General features: G+C 42.1%; 1 protein-coding gene across 5 annotated transcripts in view; it reads left to right on the forward strand.

The window, feature by feature from the left end:
* Window positions 1-8,961: 8,961 nt before the first annotated feature.
* Window positions 8,962-20,857, forward strand: part of BIRC6 (baculoviral IAP repeat containing 6) — a gene marked incomplete at its 5' end in the record, with an annotated part of 154,276 nt that continues 142,380 nt past the window's right edge. For all 5 annotated transcript variants that reach the window (XM_080927706.1, XM_080927708.1, XM_080927707.1 and 2 more), the window contains one exon: window positions 8,962-9,292. In XM_080927706.1, coding sequence (XP_080783832.1) covers window positions 8,962-9,292 — 331 coding nt within the window. The remainder of the gene's footprint in view (window positions 9,293-20,857) is intronic.

Below are 20,857 nucleotides of genomic sequence, written 5' to 3' on the forward strand. Positions count from 1 at the left end.
GACACACACACACACACACACACACACACACACACACACACACAAATTAATACAAACACAGGCTCACATAGACACAATGCTTCAATATGTGTGTATAACAAGCATTCTGGAAAAGTCAGTACCATAGACAATAAAAAAAAAAAAAATGCCAATGGAGGCAGTAGTTAAAAGATAAACGTGTAGTGTGGGGAATTTTTTAGGGTGGAAAAAAACCTGCATTTATTGTTGTTGTTGGTTTTTTTTTTTGTTTGTTTTGTTTTTTTTTAAGATAAGGTCTTATGCTGTAACTAAATATGCCCCATATTTCATTATTTAAAGTTTTAAGTTTACGTTCAAAGAGAACACTGAAGGGCAGCATGGTGATGCATTCCTTTCATTCTGTACTTGGAAAACAGAGGCAGCAGCATCTTAAATTAAATCAAGGAGAACACTGAGACCAATGGCTGTTTGAGTCAAAGATTTATTAATTGAGTTATTAACATCACAGATCGACTGAAAGACAACTGTGGAGGATCTGAGGAGATGTAGGCCTATGTGGCACAGTGAAGTCCACTCTTACACATTTTAGAGGAAGGATCTGGTTCTGTACCTATGTGATTGATGGGCATTGCATAGTAAATAATTGTAGCTAGGTTGGTTCCTGGTGGGCAGGGGTACAGAGAAAGTCTGGTTGATTGGGACCTTGTAGGATGATGTCATTATACAACAGGGTGGGCCCAGCCTATCATTGGATAAGAAGGAAAGGTAGGCAGGGGAAAGTCTTGGAAAGGGGGAGCAAGAGGAGGAGAGGAGAGATTCGAGTGGCAGTAACATGGAAGCAGACTTGGATGTTTCTCTTAGTGCATCTCTGGTTAGACAAGGTTGTTATGATTATTTTTAAGGGTTTCTATGGGTCAATTTATCTTATCTAGGTGGGCAGATTATATCTTTCTCAACTGGTTGTAAGTTAATTGTGTAGAGGGATTGTGGATTGAGAATTTAACATATAAACCTGTTTGATAAGTTAATGGTTGTGGAGTCATGTTTTTACCGGGCCCCGTTGAATGAGATGTGTGAGTACCAGGCTTGGGAACTTACCGCTTAGGGGATTGTGCTCCTGTGTGGCTCCCGCAAAGTGAAACCGGGGGCTGGTAGCAACAGAATCTTTTTTATATTTACCGCAACAGACCTGTGTATTGGATCTGAATCTGGAAAGACAAGTTTATGAAAGTTCTTTACAAAATACCATGGTTTTGGCTAAGAATTATCTAGCCTCAAACTCACGGCCATCTTCCTGTCTCAGCTTTCTGAGTGTAATAAATATAGGGGTCATTGCCAATCAGTTTGCATTATTATTATTTTAATTTAATTTTTTGTGTTTTTTTTTTTTTTTTTTTTTTTTTTGAGAATGTCGTACATGCCAACTGCATTTAAATCTTTTCCAAGGGATGTGATAAGGTATTCCTTTGATTCCAGCAGTGAAATCAGCAGATGGGTCTCCAAACTGGAGGCCAGCTTAATGTATAGAATGAGTTCCAGGATAGACAGGGCTACACAGAGAAACCCTGTCTTGAAACCTGACGCCCCACCAAAACCAGTTTCACCTCTCTCTGTCCTCTCAAGTTCATGACCTCTTCTTGTATGACTGTTATTGTAACACATATTATATACATGTACAACCTACAGAGCCCATTCAGTGTTTCTTTTATGTAAATGCATTTATGGCTGTATATTTGGGATTCGATAATTTATTAATCAAGGGTCTTGTCCCTGAAGAAGTGCACCTTCCCCTCTTTCAGTGGCCTTTGATTGCCTGTAGCACTTCATCTATGAGTGGGGGCTTGTGGAACTCCCCCACTCTGAATTGGCATGTCATGTCTACTGATGTCATTTAAGGCCTTAGACTATGTAAGCAGGTGGGTAGAAAGAGAATGATGTCATGGTGTCTCACAGGGACACAGACAGAAAGAAAGTAGCTTGAAAAGCAATTCTTGTTACAAACAACAACAACAAGTATACCAACACCCATACTGGGTTAGATTAGTAAGCAGTGTAGGACTGAGATGACTTCCATGCTTTATCCTTGATAAAGCACACTACCATTTGAGTTACATCCCCAGGCCCATTTTTGGTTTCTTAGTAGAAAAGACAAGAGTTCCTGCTCTTCCTGAATCCTCACTAGCATTTGGTACTTTCAATGTTTTGGACTTTAGATATTCTAGTCTGTATATAATAGCACCATATTAACCAACACACACATGCACGCATGCACACACACCTACATACAAACCCCATAGGTTCATAGAACTGTTTTCATTTTGCAAAACAGAAATCCTACCTATTAAATAATAGTTCTGTTTTTTCTTTTCTTTTAAAAATGTGTTTTACTTTTATATTTATTTTATGTAAGTGATTGTTTTACCTGGATGCATATATGTGTGTGTACCATAGTTGTGAGGTGCCTGAGGAAGTCAGAAAAGGGCATTGGATCCTGGAATGTGAGTTACTGATGGTTGTGAGCCACTTTGTGGCTGCTGGGAGAGCACCTGAATCCTCTGAGAGGACAACAATGTTCTTGGTTCCAGAGCCATATTTCTGGCCTCGTATTTTAATTTTAATTTATTTTTTGAGACAGTGTTTCTCTGTAGTCCTGGCTGCCCTGGAACTAGCTTTGTAGACCAGGCTGGCCTCAAACTCAAAAGATCCACTTGCCTCTGCCTCTCTGGGATTAAAGGTGGGTGCTACCAATGCCAGGCTTTAATTTTTAATTCATGTTGTTGAATGTGCCTATACATACCAGCAGTGTAGGAGTACCTGCAGGGGTCAGGAGAAGTGTCTGGAGTCCCTGGAGTAGAGATACAGGCAGTTGTGAGCAGTCCAATGCAGATACTGTATACTTGAGTCCTTTGGAAGAGCAGCTCCAGTTCCAGGGATCCAATACCCCTTTCTGACTTTCCCAGGCACCTCACAAATATGACACACACACACATACACACATGTAGCTAAAACAACTGTACACATAAAAATAAGTATAAAAGTAAAGAGAGCAATCATACACATAAAAATAAATATAAACAAGAACCACATATTTTAAAAAGGACAGAGAACTGCTTGAACTCTTTTTTTAAAAAAAAGATTTATTTATTTATTATAAGTACACTGTAGCTGTCTTCAAACACACCAGAAGAGGGTATCAGATCCCATTACAGAAAGGCTCCAAACCCAGGGGCAGCTAGAGGAAGAACGGACCTCCTGAAGGAGGGGTGGCTGACCCTTCAGGAGAGGGTGAGAGCTGAGACAGTGGTGAGCAGCTGCCCTTTCACCTACATTCTCTCCCACTTCCTCTTCCTCTTCTTCTTCCTCTTCCTCTTCTTCTTCTTCTTCTTCTTCTTCTTCAAGATTTATTTATTATATACAAGTACATTGTAGCTGTCTTCAGATACACCAGAAGAGAGCATCAGATTTCATTACAGATGGTTGTGAGCCACCCCATGTGGTTGCTAGGATTTAAACACAGGTTCTTTGGAAGAGCAGTCAGTCCCTTTAACTGCTGAGCTGTCTCTCCAGTCACCCCATTTCCTGTTCTAATGCTGCTCTTTTGTAGGGATCCCGAAAGGAGACTTTGAGCACTGATAGTTCTCATGGACCATCTGTCCAATGTGGTCCTATTGGTAAGTCTCTTTCCCTTCACTATTATTCTTGCTCTTTCAATTGGTTTAGTGAGGAGTGGAGGCAGAGCCTGGCTGTAACTCCTTAGTGTTTAGGAACACTGTGTGTGTGTGTGTGTGTGTGTAAGAGAGAGAGAGGAGAGAGAGAGAGAGGAGACAACTTGTGGGAGTTGGTTCTCTCCCAACAATAACATTTTTGGGATTGAACTCATGTCTTTAGACTTGGTGGCAAACACTCTTACTTACTGAACCATCTTGCCAGCCCTAGAGAGGTTTTTATTACCATCAGCCATTTTTAATAGTGTTAACGCATGGGCATGGCTCAGTTGTTATATTCGTGTTCTGTTAGTTTTACAATGGGTAATGATCAATGTGCCCAAATGTGGAGAGCATTTTTGGCACCTCTGAACAGTTGATGGCGGAGTAATATTAATATTATTTCAGGACACCTTGGGGCTGGCCAAGGCAGGAATCTGGCTTCTGTGCTATGCCCTGTGAGGGCTAGTATCAAGCACATGTACATCTGAAGTTCGGGGCAGGGCTTTTAAGAATGTGGCATAGGAAAGTCCATTCGTATTTGAAGCTCCAGGTGATATCCTCAGGAATGCAGCCCAGGGCAGGGTGGATTTCAGGATGTAGGCTCAGCATTCTCTTTGTCTTTTGAGACCCCCTTTTTGTCTCTGACCCTTTCAACTGACCTCCAGTAAGATGTTTGCAGGATCTTTGGTTGTTATCTCACTTGATCCCTATCTCAGAAGATATATGTTATCTTTTTGCATGTAATTAAAGTGATTTAAAAAGAGAAAGATTAAACCAAGCTTTGCTTCGGCCATGAGGCTTAGGCCTCAAGTCAGGATGAAGTCATGCTGCAACTTTAACTAACTTGTCTTTCTTCTTTCAATCCTCGCTCCAGCTCTGGGAGAACCTGTTGTTTGCCCGAGCTGGTCTCTGACACCCAAATTTTAGCTACCATTTTATGATCTCAGTTTACATTCCAGAGTCCCTCTTACTAGTTATCAGAGTTATAGTATGCATTTCTCTGCTGTGCTAGGGATTAAGCCTGGGATCCTGTGGCTGTGCTCGTATATCAACAGGGATTCTTTGCATGTGCACATCAGGAGGAGTGGAAACTTTAGTCTGTAAACTTCAAAATGAGAGAACCTGTTTAACATAAAAATACTCTTTTAAGTATGAGTATGGTGTAAATTTCATAACCAGTGTGCCTCTTCTAAATAAAAAAACATTCTTTTAGATATTTTATGTGTATGGGTGTTCTGCCTACATGTTTATCTGTGTACTTCATGTGTGTAGCTCCTAAAGGTGCCAGAAGAGGGCATTAGATCCCTTGGAACTGGAATTAACATATGTTTGTGAGAGACCACATGGATGCTGGAAATCAAACCTGCAACCTCTGTAAGGGAAGGGAAGCCAGTGCTCTTAACCAGGTAACCATCTTTCTAGCTTCTCTTTTAAACTTTTTAGTGTGTGTGTGTGTGTGTGTGTGTGTGTGTGTGTGTGTGTGTGTGTGTGAAGGTGCCCAAGGTCAGAAAGGGGCCTCTGGAGCTGGACTTGTAACAGTTAATAAACCAGGGCATAGGTGCTAAGAATCAAATTCTGGTCCAGTGGAAGAGCAGCAAATGCTTTTAACCAGAAAGCTCTGACCTCTGCCCCTAGTGCAGTGCTTCTTGACTTGTGGGTAATGACCTCTGCTGGGTAAAATGACCCTTTTCTAGGCATTGCCTAACATTGTTGGAAAACATGGATATTTGTAGTATGGTTCATAGCTGTAGCAGAGTTACAGTTACTAAGTAGCAGTGGGACAATTTTATGGTTAAAATTACCACAACATGAAGAGCTGCATTAAAGGGTTGAAGCACTAGGAAGGCTGAGAACCACTGGGCCAGTGTCTCTTTCTTCACTCAGGCTTCCACTGTCTGTTAATCAGCGACTAGTCTGCAGTTACTCATTTTCCTGTCTGCCTAGTTCTCACTACGGCTGCCCAGGTCCGGAGAGGAAGACAGAGAAGCTGCTTCTCTCCACTTCTCTGCTTCTCACTTCCTTCTTTTGCACGGTTGCAGTGATTTTTTTCCCCCAGTGAATTCTGGGGGATATTTTTGAAAATTGTGAGAGTAGTTGTTCTTTCTTTCTCCATAATGTTTGAGAAAAACAACTCAGTATTTTGTTGGTAGGTATAGTTTCCTGAGGCAATATTCCTCTATTTTTATTTTTATTAATTCTGTGAATGGGTGTTGGATTTTGTCAAATGCTTTTTCTGCATCAGGCATGCCTTTTTGAGTTCTTGTTTGTTTGTTTTTGTTTTTGTTTTTAATTCCAGGAAATTCCTTCCCAGAATAACTGCCAGTGAGGACTGCCCACTTCCTTTGGGCAATCATCTGTGTTCAAAATGATTTGGTTAGAGCCTTCCAAAGACTGTCACTTCAAAACAGTCTAGCCATGAAAATCAGTATTGTTTTCTATGAGAGTATTTGCTCTCAATACCACATGCAGAACATACCAACACCACCACTGATGTTGAACTTTAATTAGTCTTGTCCAATACCATTCCCCAGGTCTGTGTGTGTGTGTGTGTGTGTGTGTGTGTGTGTGTGAGAGAGAGAGAGAGAGAGAGAGAGAGAGAGAGAGAGAGAGACAGACAGACAGAGAGAGAATATCTTATTTCCTAGCTCAGGATGGACGAGAACTCAGTATGTACCTCAGTCTGGTCTAAGATTTTTTTTCTTCAATGTGTATGGGTGTTCTGCCTGAATGTCTGCTCACCACATGGGTGCCTGGTGCCAGAGAAGGCCAGGAGGCTTCCCTCTGAATAAACTTATGTTTGAGTGCCATTGTGTGTTCGGTGGATATTGAATCCTGGTCCTCTGGAAACCTCACTAGAAGTGTTCTCAACTTCTGAACCATCTCCCAAGCTCCTCAATTCCATTTTTTTTTTTTTTTTTTTTTTTTTTTTTTTTTGCAGGGGGTGTGGGGCAGGATTTCTGTGTAGTCCTGGCTGTCCTGGAGCTTGCTGGCCTCCAACTCAGAGATCCACATGCCTCCAGGTCAGGGAGTGGAGTGTGGGAATAAAGGTGCAACACCACTTCCCAGCTTCAATTCTATTTTTATTATCACTTCTAAACCTAAAGTGTGTCTTGAACCTCTTACCTGTAGCCTTTGGGATCTCAGTTAGTCCTAAAAGGAAGCAGTTACAAAAAGAAACAAGTTACCCCAAAGAGTGAGATTTGAAATGTCTTTCAAGAGAGTCTTTGCTCATATGAGCTTAGTAACTTTTTAAAAAATATCAAAATGGTTAAATAGGATTCCACATTATAGGTAATCTTAGATTATTTGGTTTACTGGTGCTTAGTCTAAAGCCACAAAGGATAGGCATAGTGGGTCAGTTGTCTCCAAGTGCGATTACTGGTTTGTTTCTATGTAATTGCTGATGGTTTAAGGAAGGATACTCATTTCTTGAGTAGTTTAGGGAGTCCTAGCCTGAATAAGTTGGGTCCTTTAATTCAAGACATATTTTGAGAGGGACACCTGTGTAAGCAGCTTGGGGTTCCAAACCAAACCGCAGAAGTCAAACTCTAGCAACAGCCTCCAGTTGGTATGATGGGTAATGCACTGTCTGTATTACCATTACTTTATTCCCAAGTACTAAAGCAAGTCAGTTATGACAGTTTATCATTTTCATTTGACTTGGGTGATAAGTTCTCACAACCAGAGTGTGGTGGCTCATACTTAGTGGTGGAGGCAAGGGAATGACAAGTTCAAGCTACAAGGTCAGTTTAGAGTCAGACTGTGCCACATGAGATTCTGTCACAAAACAAAGTAAGAAAATGGACTGGGATGGGGAGATTGCGCAGAGGTAAAAAGAATTTGCTGCTCTTGCCGAGGACTTGGGTTCGGCTCCCAGCACCCACTGGGCAGCTCACAACTTCAGTTCCTGCCCTCTGTAAGCATGCCTGTGCTGCATATAGATATTTAAGGAGGGATACTGAGTTAAAAATTATACACACGTACACAAAAAACACTCATATGTAAGTGATTTGGAATAAAAGTAATATGTAGAGCAAATAACAACAAACAGGTTAAAACTTAATCTGCGTCTATACGCCAGTGAGTGCAAGTACAGAGTACGGAAGAGGGTGTCAGACCCCCTAAAGGAAGTTACAGTGTAGAGCAATTCAACATGAGGTCTACATGTGCTCTGAGTAGCAGAGCATTTAAGCTGCTGACTCGTTTGTTTGGCCCAGGAAACAATTTTCTATCCCCTCAGACTTTTTGGAGAGGATCTTGTCAAACAGAGCAGGCTTGCCCGGAATTCCTAGCATTACTGTTTCAGACAGGGATTCTAGGTATGCAGGACCACACCCATGTACCATTATACTTATAACTACAAGTAACCGACTAGTAACTGTTTCAACATAAAGTTTAAGGAAGATATCTTCAAAATCCAATGAAGGATACACTACCAACCCTCCCCCCCCAAAAAACACATCATGTAAATTCTTTGCAATGAGGTAGGTACACTAGGTTGTCTCTAGCACCCCATGTTAATGAGCATTTCTGTTTACGGAAAGATTTAGAACTATCGTTCCTCACTCAGCCTTTTGACTAAGATCAAGTGTAAAAGATTTGAAACTAGGGCAGGCGTCGTAAAAATCAGGTTCAGTTCCTAAGTAGAGGCTTGAGTGTGCACTGATAGAGGCCTGCTTCCGGATCCCGGCCCTCCCGCGCGTGCTGGGAACCGCTGGGATTCAGCCGCCCTCGCCACGAAGGGGCCTCTGGGCGTAGCAGACAAGTCGCGCGGGGCCCGAGTTTGCCTAGCGGAAATGCACAGGGCTCAGCACCACCCTCCCGGCCACGCGCAGAGCGGAACTCCCGCCACTGCCACTCCCCGGGCTCGTAGGAAGAAACTGGGACGTTGAGGACGCAGGACTAGCAGGAGCAGCAGCGCGGGGCACGCGCGAGCCCTACGGCGCATGCTCCGCGCCTGGAGTTCTCGGCCCGCCTATTATGCCCTGGGAGCCCTTCTGCGCATGTTCAACAGGCCAGGTCCCGCCCTCGCCCCGCCTTTTCCGTGCCTTACCGTGTTCCCCATCAGCTGCCCTCCGCACTGGACGGGTCGGCACTCCCGCGCATGCTCCGCCCCCTGGGCTCCTGCCCCTCTTTTGGTGCCTCCCTCTTTCCCCTCCCCCGCCAGCCTCCGAGCTTGCTTGGCCTGGCCGGCCCGGCGAGCGACGTTCCTTCTGCGTGCAGGCGCTTGACTTCACTTCCGGCTAACGCGCCCCGCTTTGCCCCCTGGCCCCGGATGGTGACTGGCTGTGGTGCTGCACCTCCCGGGACTGTCACTGAGCCGCTTCCCAGTGTGATTGTGCTGAGCGCAGGCCGGAAGATGGCGGCTGCGGCTGCGGAGGCCTCGGGCCCGAGCTGCTCCTCCGCGGCGGCGGCAGGGGCGGGGGCGGCCGGGGTCTCCGAGTGGCTGGTGCTGCGGGATGGCTGCATGCGCTGCGACGCCGACGGGCTGCACAGCCTCTCCTACCACCCGGCGCTTAACGCCATCCTGGCCGTCACCAGCCGCGGGACCATCAAAGTCATCGACGGCACGTCGGGGGCCACCCTTCAGGCCTCGGCGCTCAGCGGTGAGCGCGGCTCGCCGGGCGGGGGCTGGGCCGGCCGCGGGCGGAGTCGGGTTGTCTGGATGTTGGTTTAGGAAGCCTCCCAGCCTCCGGGATAGGCCTCGGAGGGGCATCGGGGTGCGGGAGGGTCGGGGAGGCCCGGAAGCTGCGGCCGAGGACCTTCGGACTCTGAAAGCAGCAGCGTTTGGGGACGAGAGCTCCGTGAGGCGGGGTGCTCTGAGAGTTGCTATTCGGGCCGCTTGCGTCTGGACCGGCCTGGTCCTGTGGGAGAGATGAGGAGGCTTTGGAGGTCGGTGCTGGAGAGGGCCGGGCCCTCGCTGGGCTCTTGGACGAGGTTTTGGGCCAGCTCCGGACTGGACCAGAGGGAAAGGCTGGTAGACTTGGCTGTGGCGGGAGAGGTGGATGGCCGGAGGCAAGGGGCGGGAAGCTTCCAAGCAGGCTGTCTTGCCAGGAGTAGCGGGCCGCCGGCTGTTGTCAGGTCCCGTAGGTGCGGGGACCTTCGAGGGCTGCGCGTTCGCATGGGGGTGGGCTGGGGTGGGGATGGGGAGGGAAGTAGGAGGGGAAGGCCAGCTGCCTGAAATGTGCTTGCCGGACTATGGGACTAGCAGAATGCAAAAAAGGTTAGACTCGGTTCCCTAGCTCTGCGGGCTTCCACCCTTCCAGTGTTAAGAAGCTTAGGCCCCTTGTAATTAGGTGGAACTTCAGGCCTTTTCAACTTGTTTTAGCATAGAGAGCTAGAAATTGGTAGTTGGAAGTATGTCTGATCTCCACCTTGGTGGAGACGTTGGTTCAGGAATTGAATTTTCAGGATGTACCAGGTCAAAGCTCGTTCAGAGGACAGACTGGAGTGTTTTGGGCTAACCCTAGCTAAGTTATTTGCTAAAATGGCATTTTATTTGTGAATGAATGGTGCCTTAATTTTGACGTTAAAGGTTAAAATGGAGAAGCTCATATTTTAGTTTAGTGGGTTTTAAACTCATGCACAGAGATAAATGGAAGTAGTTAATGTGGTCTACCAATTCACTTTGTGTTATTTTACATAGATATACAAGAGTAAGCTTACTGTGTGAGTAATGTCATATAATTTTATGACATCTTTGTAGTCCTAAATTGCCATTAGATTAAATGGCAATTTAGGACTACAAAGATGAAATTAGAGATGTTAATTTTCGTTGACTTGTGAAAGAACTGACTGTGTATATTTACAGCATTTAAACCTGTAATATATTTAAGAGATGCCCAAGAGAAAGTTTTCGGTGGTAGGTTTGTAAATTTGCCTTTTTTGGCTTAGGTAATGACAATACAGGTGGTCCTGATGTAGCAGTCCTCACTTCCTGCAACTTGGACATAACAAACAGGTTGTTAACTGTGTCTGAGGGGGAGATGCTCATGAACAGTTTTCTCTTTATTAGAAAGGTCTTACTACAGATGGTCATGGATTCTCCTACTTGGCATAAGAAACAATACATTGCAAATACAGAAGTTTACCCTGGCTCCTGAATTACATTTCACTGACCCTTTTCTTCTTTTCCCCTGAAAGCTACCTTAAATGTGGTCTTGTCACTTTCATACATGTCCATACTTTTAACCAGTTACCCAGTATGTTCATGATTTCTAATTTAGGATGAATGGTGTGTTTTTCTTTCATTGGTTGGTTTTTGTGTTTAGACAGGAAATTCCGTTTGATGGTTGGTCTCAAACTGGAGCTCCACCTGCATCTGTCCGCAGGCTTAAGAGAGTGAGCCAGTACTCTAGGCTTGGGTTTGTTTTTCTTTATTTTATTTTTATTTATGTATATGAATGTGTTTGAGTGTTGGCCATGAGTGTACAGGCATCTATAGAAATAGAGAGGATATGGATCCCTGGAGTTTGTGAGTTTCTTGACTTGGGTGTTTGGACTGGAGCTCTGGTCCTCTGGAAAGCAGCAAACTCTCTTAAAGGATGAGGCTTTTCTCCAGTCTATGTGTTAGGATTTCTACAAAAAGTTATATCAACAGGAGTACAGGTGTTTTAAATAATTTAATTGGGATATTTTTGTGTATGGAGGCTATGTTTCATAACCATAATGTGTGTCAGGGTTTGTTTAAATGGTTTTATATTTACCTGTTGTATACCTTAGTGTTAAAGGATGAAGGTTGAAGCTGTATAATATGAATTCAAAAATAGATGGTACCACATGGTGGCTTGGAATTAAACTCAGGAACTCTGGAAGAGCAGCCAGTGATCTTAACCACTGAACCGGTCTAATCTTAATCTTACTCAGGATTTATTTGGTTTTGTTTTGTGTTAGAGTATTACTCTAGCCCAGGCTTCCCAAGTGTTGGATTATAAATGTGAGCTACCATACCCTACCCTACTCAGACTTTAAGACCTAGAACCTACCTTAACTTGGAGATCCTGTTATCCAGAAAAGGTGGCGTCTCAGCTGTGTAGTATAGGAAGAATTTGAGCTCCTGATGCTCGCACATCACAGGTGCTATTAGACATTGCTCAACCTTTTTTTCCCTCTCTCCCTCCCTTCTTCCTTTTTAGATACAGTGTATTCTTGGCTGGGCTGGCACTGCCCTGTGGATCTGGCTGACTTTAAAAGCCTCTCTGCCTGTCTCTGGCTCCCTAGTACTGGGATCAAAGGATGCCTTGTGCCTGTCCTCAGTTTTGTTTCACTTTGCAGTTCTCTAATGATTCATGATGCTGAACATCATTTCATTTGCTCAGTTGCCTCTTGTTTTGTATTTATTTGCTGACTTTGTGTCCCCTACTAACTTCTCCCAGCAGGGGAAGCTCATGAACCTGGGGCCTTGCCCATGGTAGACAAGCGCTTCACCATTGAGCTGTATATTCCGTGACTGGATTTTAAAATCTAAAACTACATATACCACTTGACCCTATCATTTACATATACTAGGTAGGCACCTTTCTAGCCATTTTCAATTCATGAACTTTAGCATAATAGGAAGTAGCATGTTTCATCCTAGTGACTTTGTAACTTTGACTAAAGCACTTAACATTTCTTTCCCAATTCCCTCATTTGCAAAATGGTGGTAACAGTGGTTTTAATTGTAAGTATTTAAGCTCTATCATCTATCTACCTACCTACCCATCCATCCTTCCATTCATCAATAGTTTATAATAGTGTACTTACCAGTAAGTACCAAAAGAACTACCACAACAACAAAGTTCTCCCTACTTTGATTTGCAATCCTTGTAAATAGCAGGTTTCTTCTACCTTAGGCCTTTTCATACATTTGTCTTCTACACTCATTTGGAAATATGAACAATTATCCCGATTTGCCACTTTGTAATATCTTGCACAGTTCATCTAGCTTTGTCTTGTAAGGATATAGTTAATTATGGAAGGAAGTATCTTATTGTTGATTTTTCTCTTGTTGACTGAAATAGCACCTTCACTAGCAGTATATGTTGTATTAAATATTTATTTAAGTTCTTCGGAGGATATTCAGGGGGCACTTTGTCAGGTAGCCATGAGTCTTATCTTGTTCATTTAATATGATGCATGTGAAGACTTAGTGGTCAGACCCCAAATGCTCAAACATATAGTAGACACTGAGTGCATGAGTGCTGTTTTTAGTATTGTCACGCTTCTCTTGATTATTTAAAACATTTCATTAGCTTAATGTTTAGGCATAGAAGATAGATGTTATTCAAACGTAGATGGAAATATGAATGTGGTAACTCTATACTTTACATTTTGATAAGCATATTTCTATTTTTTTTTCTGTTCCCTCCACCTCCTACTGGAGATTAAATTTTGATCCCTTGCACATGTAGGCAGGTGTTTTACCAGTGAGTTTTTATTTCCAGCACTGAATAAAATACCTCTTTCCAGGAAAGATTTATTTTTATTTTTTGTATATGAGTGTTTTGCCTGAATGTGCACCATGTGTATGCATTCCCTAAATAAGCCATAAGAGGGTATTGGAATCATTAGAACTGGAATTACAGATGGTTGTGAGTCATTATTTTGGTCCTTTTAAGTATATTGGTGAGGCTAAATATCAGAACAAAGGCTATTATATAACTGGTTACGTATGTGTATACATTGCTTATGTGACATATGTTTATAATTGTGATATACATGTGTGAATATTAATTAGTGGTTATGATAATTGTGTGTGTGTATGTTTGTGTGTGTGTGTGTGTGTGTGTGTGTGTGTGTGTGTGTGTATAGCTTAAAATTTCCAAGTGGGTTCTAGATCTGTGTTGCAGGAGAATGAAGGTGGGCCACACAGTATTTGTTTGTAGCTAAACATTTCTGGGAACCTTTTGGTATTTTGAGAACCAGGTCGTAATATGTAGCTATGAATGGTGTTGAGCTCAGAGATTAGCCTACCTTTGCTTTTCCTAGTGTCTGGCCTTGAGAATATTTTTCTAATTACCAGGTTCACAGGACTTAGGAGAAAATTGTGCTAGCCACTCATGGTGGTTCATGTCTAGTTCTTGAGAGGCAAAGGCAGAAGCAGGAACTCTTATGAATTCCAGGCCAACCTGGTCTACAGAGTTTGCTCTAGGACAGTCAGGCCTACTTAAACCCTGTTTAAAAATAAATAAATAAAAAGGAAGGAAAGAAAATTATATAGTGATTTGCAAACAAAAAATATCTTTGTGCTCTACTCTGTTTATTATTTATTTATTTATTTATTGCCTTACACTGCTTTTTTTTTTGCATCAGGCTTTACCAGTTCTAGGCAAGCACTCTACCACTTAGCTACATATCAAGTGCTCCTTTTGATTATTAACATTAATTTATTTTGTGTGTGTATGTGCGTGTGTGCCTGTGTGTGTGTGTGTGTGTGTGTGTGTGTGTAAGAGAGAGAAGGAGGAGAGAAAGGGAGAGAGGATACATTGTACTTCTGGAGGTCAGAGGAGACAACTTGCAAGAGTTGGTCCTGTTCTACTTGTATGGGTTCCAGGGAATGGATTTAGTCTCTCAGGCTTATTGGTTTGTGCTCTTATTTCTTGAGGCATCTTGTCTGACAGATTATTGTTTTTATTTTTATTAGCATATATCCATTATATGCATTGATGTGTTTCATTGGGACATTTTCATATATGTATATCATATATGTATACTCTACCCTGCCAATTTTTGACTTGATTGGTTTGCTTTAGATCAGTGTTTTTCAATCTCCCTAAAGCTGTGACCCTTTAATACACACAGCCCTCTTGTTGTGGTGACCTTTAACTATAAAATTCTTTCATTGCTATATTATGACTGATTTTGTTGCTGTTCTGGATCACAATGTACATGTTTTCCACATGGTCTTAGGCAACTTGTGTGAAAGGGTGATTGACTACCAAAGAGGTTTAGACTCTGGATGCTGATTCATCTATATACATGTTTGACATGTATCTCTTTATTTTACTTTTCAAAAAGTAGGGTCTCAAGTATCCCTCATTGGCCTTGAACAACCTGCATCTCTTCCTGATTACTGGGATTATAGGCTGTTTTTGCTGCTGAGGATTCCTACGTGCTTGATCAACTGAGCTATATCTGTAGCCCCATTAACACATTCTTGATTGAGGTTGGAGCTTAGAACTGCCTTTTTGAAGACATTTTGGAGCCTATGTAAAAATACAAATTCTTTCAGTGATGGAAAATTTAGATCATTCAAACCAGTTCTTAATTGTCTGACTAAATTGGTACATGAAGCTTACTTACATTTAGTTATTCTTCAAGAGATAATAAACATGATGTAGAATTGGGTCAGTAACCCTTAGAAGATAGTTTAGTTATCTTTTGGATACATTTGAGTTATTTATTTGTTTTTGTGTTCAGAAGAATTATTTAATTAGCAAAATTTCTAAAACAGCTACAATTACAAGAAAAGCTAACTGAATATTTCTGTAGGGACTAACTGCACCTCAGACAGTCTTTTGTAGCCTAAGTTTTTATCCTTATTCCCAGTTATCTTCATGGGCTCTGTACAGTGGCTCTGGGGAAGAAGAGAAAAGGACACTTAGGAAGCTTGCTCCTCGGTATAAGCATTTGGATTCTTATAAAACCGCATGCATCACAATCTCCTTTTGGACCTGGAGTATGTTCTTGGTCTGTTTGACTTGACAGATTTGGCTGAGTTAAATGATGATCTAGTTTATGTCAAATGCTTGTTCTTTCCTATTTTATTAGCAAAACCGAAACACTTATAATCCTAGTAGGCTTGAGGATCTTTTTTTCTTCCCTCCCCATCTTCCTTGAACTCAGCATCCTTTGCTGCTGGTGCTTCTCCTCCTCCTGTCTTTTTTGAGTGCTGATACTGACATGAACTACTATACAGGTATTTCTTTTCTTTTTTCCCCTTCCTCCTCCTCTTTTATTAAAGATTCTGTATAGTTATTCAAAGTTTTACTTTTCTTCCCAGGTTTTTCTAACTCTTAATTTCTTAAAGATGGTCTTACTCTAACAGAAAATTTATCCTCATCTTTTTGTAATTTTAGACTTATTAATGATTGGCATTATAAGAGCTCAGACTCTGGAGCCCAACAGTTTAATTCAGCATTAGTTGTTCATTACTGTTTGGGTGCTCTCGCGCACGCTCTCTCTCTCTCTCTCTCTCTCTCTCTCTCTCCCTTTCTCCCTCCCTCCCTCCCTCCCTCCCTCTCCCTCCCTCCTTCCTTCCCTCCCTCCCTCTCCCTTCCTCCTTCCTTCCCTCCCTCCCTCTTCCTTCCTCTCTCTCTCTCTCTCTCTCTCTCTCTCTCTCTCTCTCTCTCTCTCTCTCTCTCTCCCCCTTTGTGTGTGTTTGTTTAGTGTGTGCATGCATGGGTGCATTTGTGGTGTATGTGTGAGACAGTTCTTACTGTGAATCCTTAGCTAGCCTGGAACTTACTATGTAGCATGCATCCAAGGGCAAAGGTTATCTGAAACACTTTATACTATTTAAGAAAATGCCTGAATGCACACTCATATAAAAGCTCTTTATACCATTTTGAACAGTTGAAATCCAGAATCTGTTACTTGGTAGTTTGTACCTCTCAATGATGCAGATACTGCTCCCACCCAGGTGTGAGAACACACATGTAATCCTAGCACTCAGAAGTTGAAGCAGAAGGACCTTGAGTTGGAGGCCTGCTTTAAGATACACATGAGTCTGTTTTAAAAAATATTTATTTGTTTATTTTATTTATATGAGTACACTGTAGCTGTCTTCAGACACACCAGAAGAGGGCATCAGATCCCATTACAGATGGTTGTGAGCTACTCTGTGGTTGCTGGGAATTGAACCCAGGACCTCCAGAAGAGCAGTCAGTGCTCTTAACCACTGAGCCATCTCTCCAGTCCACAAAATGAGTCTTATCTCAAAGAACAACAACAAAAACATTGTTCTTATTTGTATTATAGTGTACCTAGTGACATTTCTTCAGAAACTGGAGAGAGGGTACAGTTGCAATAGAGTACCTACAGCAAAAACATAATGTACTTATTAACCTTCCTTCCTTCCTTCCTTTCTTCCTTCCTTCCCTCCTTCCCTCCTTCCCTCACTCTTTCCCTCCCCTCCCTTCCCATTCCATCCCCATTCTTCTTTCCTTCCTTCCTTACTTTTTCTTTTATTTTTTAAAAAGTTTTATTTATTTAATGCATGAGTGCTCTGCTGCATATACATCTACCTGCCTGAAAAGGGCATCAGATCCCCTAGAGATGGTTGTGAGCCACTATGTGGTTGCTGGGAATTAAACTCAGGATCTCTGGAAGAGCAGCCAGTGCTCTTAACTGCTGAGCCATCTCTCTAGCTTCCCTCCTCTTTCTGTTTGTCTTTGAGACAAACTTACTTACTATGTAGCTGTGGTAATCCTCACAATGTAGACCAGGCTGGCATCAAACTCACAGAGATCTGCCTCCTTCTGCCTCCTCAGTGACCTTTCAAATAGCCAAAGATTACCACTGGAACTTAAAACAAACAAGCAAACAGCCCCAAATTCAAAATATACTGTATAGAAGACATAATTGTTTTTTACTGTGAGAAAGTTTTTTATTTTTTCATTTATTTTTATATTTTGAGATAAGGTCTCATTGTAGCCCAGGCTACATTCACTGTGTAGCTAAGAATGACCTTAGACTTTTGGTCTTATTGTCTTTTCTTGGGGTTTATAGATCTGTATCATTCCAAGTTCCCCCCACCCCATCCCACTTAGTTTTATGTAGTGCTGTGGATCAAACCCAGGACTTGGTGAATGCTAGGCAAGCACTCTTAACAGTAGAGCCAGAGGTCAGCCCTGTTATAGTCAGTTTTGATAGAAACAGTGGCAAGAAAATCTTAAAGTTACAATAAGTACCGTGCAGCGGCAGGGTGGGTCTAACCTGACCACATTGAATTCACCAAACAGAAAGATGTATGGATTGACGTTGAGGGTTTATGTGGGAGTGAGTTTGAGCTAAGACAGAGGCAAGGGCAAGATCGTAAATGACGGACACTAAGCTGGGTAGTGTGAGGCTAGGTTGCTCTTCATAATCTTATGCTAGCAAGGGCTACATATGGAGACTGTACCTTTAAATCAAACAAGCAGTTAAAGAAGTTGGGATTGAGTTGGAGCTTCTGCTTTTTTCACTTGCCTCTCATGCCCAGAGTCTATTCTAAGATAGAAAAAGTTTGGACTTGATGTTAACAGTAGATTATGATGTGATTAAAGTTCCCTCTAGAAGCTTTTGATGTTGTGAAAAGTGATATGAGCTTTATGTAAGTTAGTGTTTTTGAGACAGGGTCTCATTATGTAGCCCTTCTGGCCTGCAGCTCACAGATCTGCCCTTTTCTCTTGGAGACACCAAATCATGCTCGTGTAAGTTTGAAGGTAGAAAATATAATTTGGTAAATGTTAGGGATAAGAGAAATTGACAAGGTGAAAGTTACCTTTAAGTTCTTGCTTTTACTGCTAGAACAGTAGTAATTTAAACACACAATTCAAGAATTTTGAAGAATTACTCTTTGTTGAAGAAAGTTGTGAAACAAAGCTGAACTAGCTTTTTCAGTTGTGTTCTTTTTAATGTAATTTGAACAGAAGGCACTTAGGAGTTCAAGGTAGGGCTAGGCCTGGTAGTTCGTGCTTGTAACCTGGAAGGCAGAAGGTAGAGGAGCAGTGGTAGTTCTGGTCTGACAGTGAGTGTGAGGCTAGCTTGTGCTGTGTGAGATCTGCTTTCAAGAGCAAGGGTGGCTGGAATGGAATCTTAGCTATTTAGAGGAAGATGAGACTATTTCCTATACGATTTATTATGTGCAGAAATTAAAGCTTCTTGACTTTACTACTCCTCTTTGCCTTATGAAGTAGGAGAAAGACAAGCATATGGCACCATAAAGATGTCAGCTGTGTTGTCTACTGTGGTCACTGAAGGGCCTTTAACAATGACCTCCTGGGGAGTTAATGGTCTGTAGTAGAGGCCAGTGTCCTTTCTGTTTTCCTTAGAAGTATGCTGACTGGTCCTATTGAGCACCTGGACTTAGAGGTTCATCTTTGAATGTAAGACCTTAAAGGAGCAAATTTACTTGGTATGTCTAGAGTAAGTTACAGTTTTTGTTTTTTGAGGCAGAGCCTTATGTAGCCCAAGCTGTCCTCATTTCTGACCCTCCAGCCTCCACCTCCTCAGTGGTGAAATTGCTGGTAGTTGGTCACCATATCCTGTTAAGGGGTGCTGGCATTTGAGCCTGGACTTTCTGCCTGCTAGACATAGCACTCTATCAACTGAACTGTGCCTTTTTTTAAAATTAGAATTGAGTTTGTCCTTCAACATTTATTTTTTTTTCTTTTAGAAAAACTTCCTAAGGTTTTGTTAGTTAAATATGCTCTATATTAAAAATTGTATATAATGACTGCGTGTGAAATATTCTTATAAACAGTAGGCTATATGGCAAAGGCTAAGTTTCTGTTTTTAATTTTGTTTATTTTTGCTGTACGGGACACTGATTAACCCTGGGGTCTGGTGCATGCTAGGTAAGCACCCTGCTGCTTTGTGGCATTCCTTGCCAATTAGTTACAGTGACAGCCCACCCACATACTTGTTTGTTGGTGACTTAGGGTCTTGATATGTAACCTAGGCTGTTCTCAACTTTATGTTTCTCCTTCTTAAGCCTCTCAAGTGGTGGGATTACATGGGTCTACCACTCTTCCTGGCTTGGTTGGTGTTTTTTGGTTGGTTTTTGAATTAGCTAAGTCTTCTGAGAGTTTTTTTTTCTTTTTCTTTTTCTCTGAATCAGTTGGTACTGTTGCTGAAGAGAATGATCTCATAATATGGAGGAAGGAAGAAAAGATAGGGAGCATAGCAAATGTGAGCTAGTGTCATTCCTAAAAGTGTATATGACTCACGTGTATTAGAAACAACCTTCACCTAGTTGGAGCTTAGTGTATTTTGTTAACAGGTCTTAAAAGTCATGTAGACTAGTTGACTTACTAAAAGACATTGTGTCCTGGGGATTAGTCATTGCAGTACTTCTCCTACAGCTCATGGCTTAGTGGGAAGGCGGGAGGGAGAGAAGGAATGAGGGAGGGAGAGATGGAAGAGAGAGACAGACAGACAGACAGATGGACTGTACAGTATGCCAGGTGGTGTTAAAACACACACAGAACATTTAAGTTAGTATGGAATGAGATCTTAGGTGGCTAAAGCAATATTCGAGGACTAATTTCTGTGTCTGTTGTTGTTCAAAGAACAAAATCCACCATAACCATCTGTAAATAAATTGTTGCTGTTTCACAAAGTTTCTAGTATGAGAAGTAACTCAGCTGCAAATCAGAACAATTCTATTTGGAGTATGCCCATGTGGATTTCTATTTGCAGCTCATGTCTGAAATACTGTTTGGGACTTAATATAGATAACACACATCCCCAGAATGCCACACAGACCCTTTATCATTCCTCACAGAGCCCTTATTTTAAGGCAGTCCAAGTCAAACTTCATCCAGCTGTGTGTTTGTACTGCCAAAGCAGACAGGGCAGGAGAAAGTTCCCTAGGCATCTCTGCTTCTCTCCTCCTCACTCTGTCTTTCAGATCAAGATGTTAATCCCCACATGGTGCTTGGGTTTGCAGTGTCCTGAGGGAAAACTAAAACCCACGCTGTGAGATGCTGAGAGACCTAACCATGACAATGCATGGAACAAAGACTCAGGCTCCCTTGCAGGGAGCAGTACTATGTCATAGAATGAACACTACCCGTGGAATATTTTTAGTGGTGCTTATACTTTGTCAGCTGGGTTTTGTGACTCATGTTTGGGATTCTAATACACTTGGAAGGATGAGACAGGAGAATTGCTGTGGGTTTGAAGCTTGGGTTATATATATATTATTATGCTTTTGTGATTTCTATAGTATAATAGAACTGTGTGTACAGTACACAGTTTTTCTTTCCTTTTTCTTATTTTGGTGGTGCTGAGAATTGAATCCAGGGAGGGCCTGGGCATGTAGTAGGCAAGCACTCTATCATTGCCTTATACCTTGGCCAACCATGTTGCCTTTTTGATCCTGGATTCTTGTGTTAGTATGCCTTTGTAATTCATCAACGTCGTGCTTACTGCTTATTGAGTTTTATTTTTGGATAATATTTTATTGTTATATACTATTTCTTTAA

Source organism: Micromys minutus, assembly GCF_963924665.1.
Source record: "Micromys minutus genome assembly, chromosome: 1".
In the NCBI taxonomy this organism is placed as follows: domain Eukaryota; kingdom Metazoa; phylum Chordata; class Mammalia; order Rodentia; family Muridae; genus Micromys; species Micromys minutus.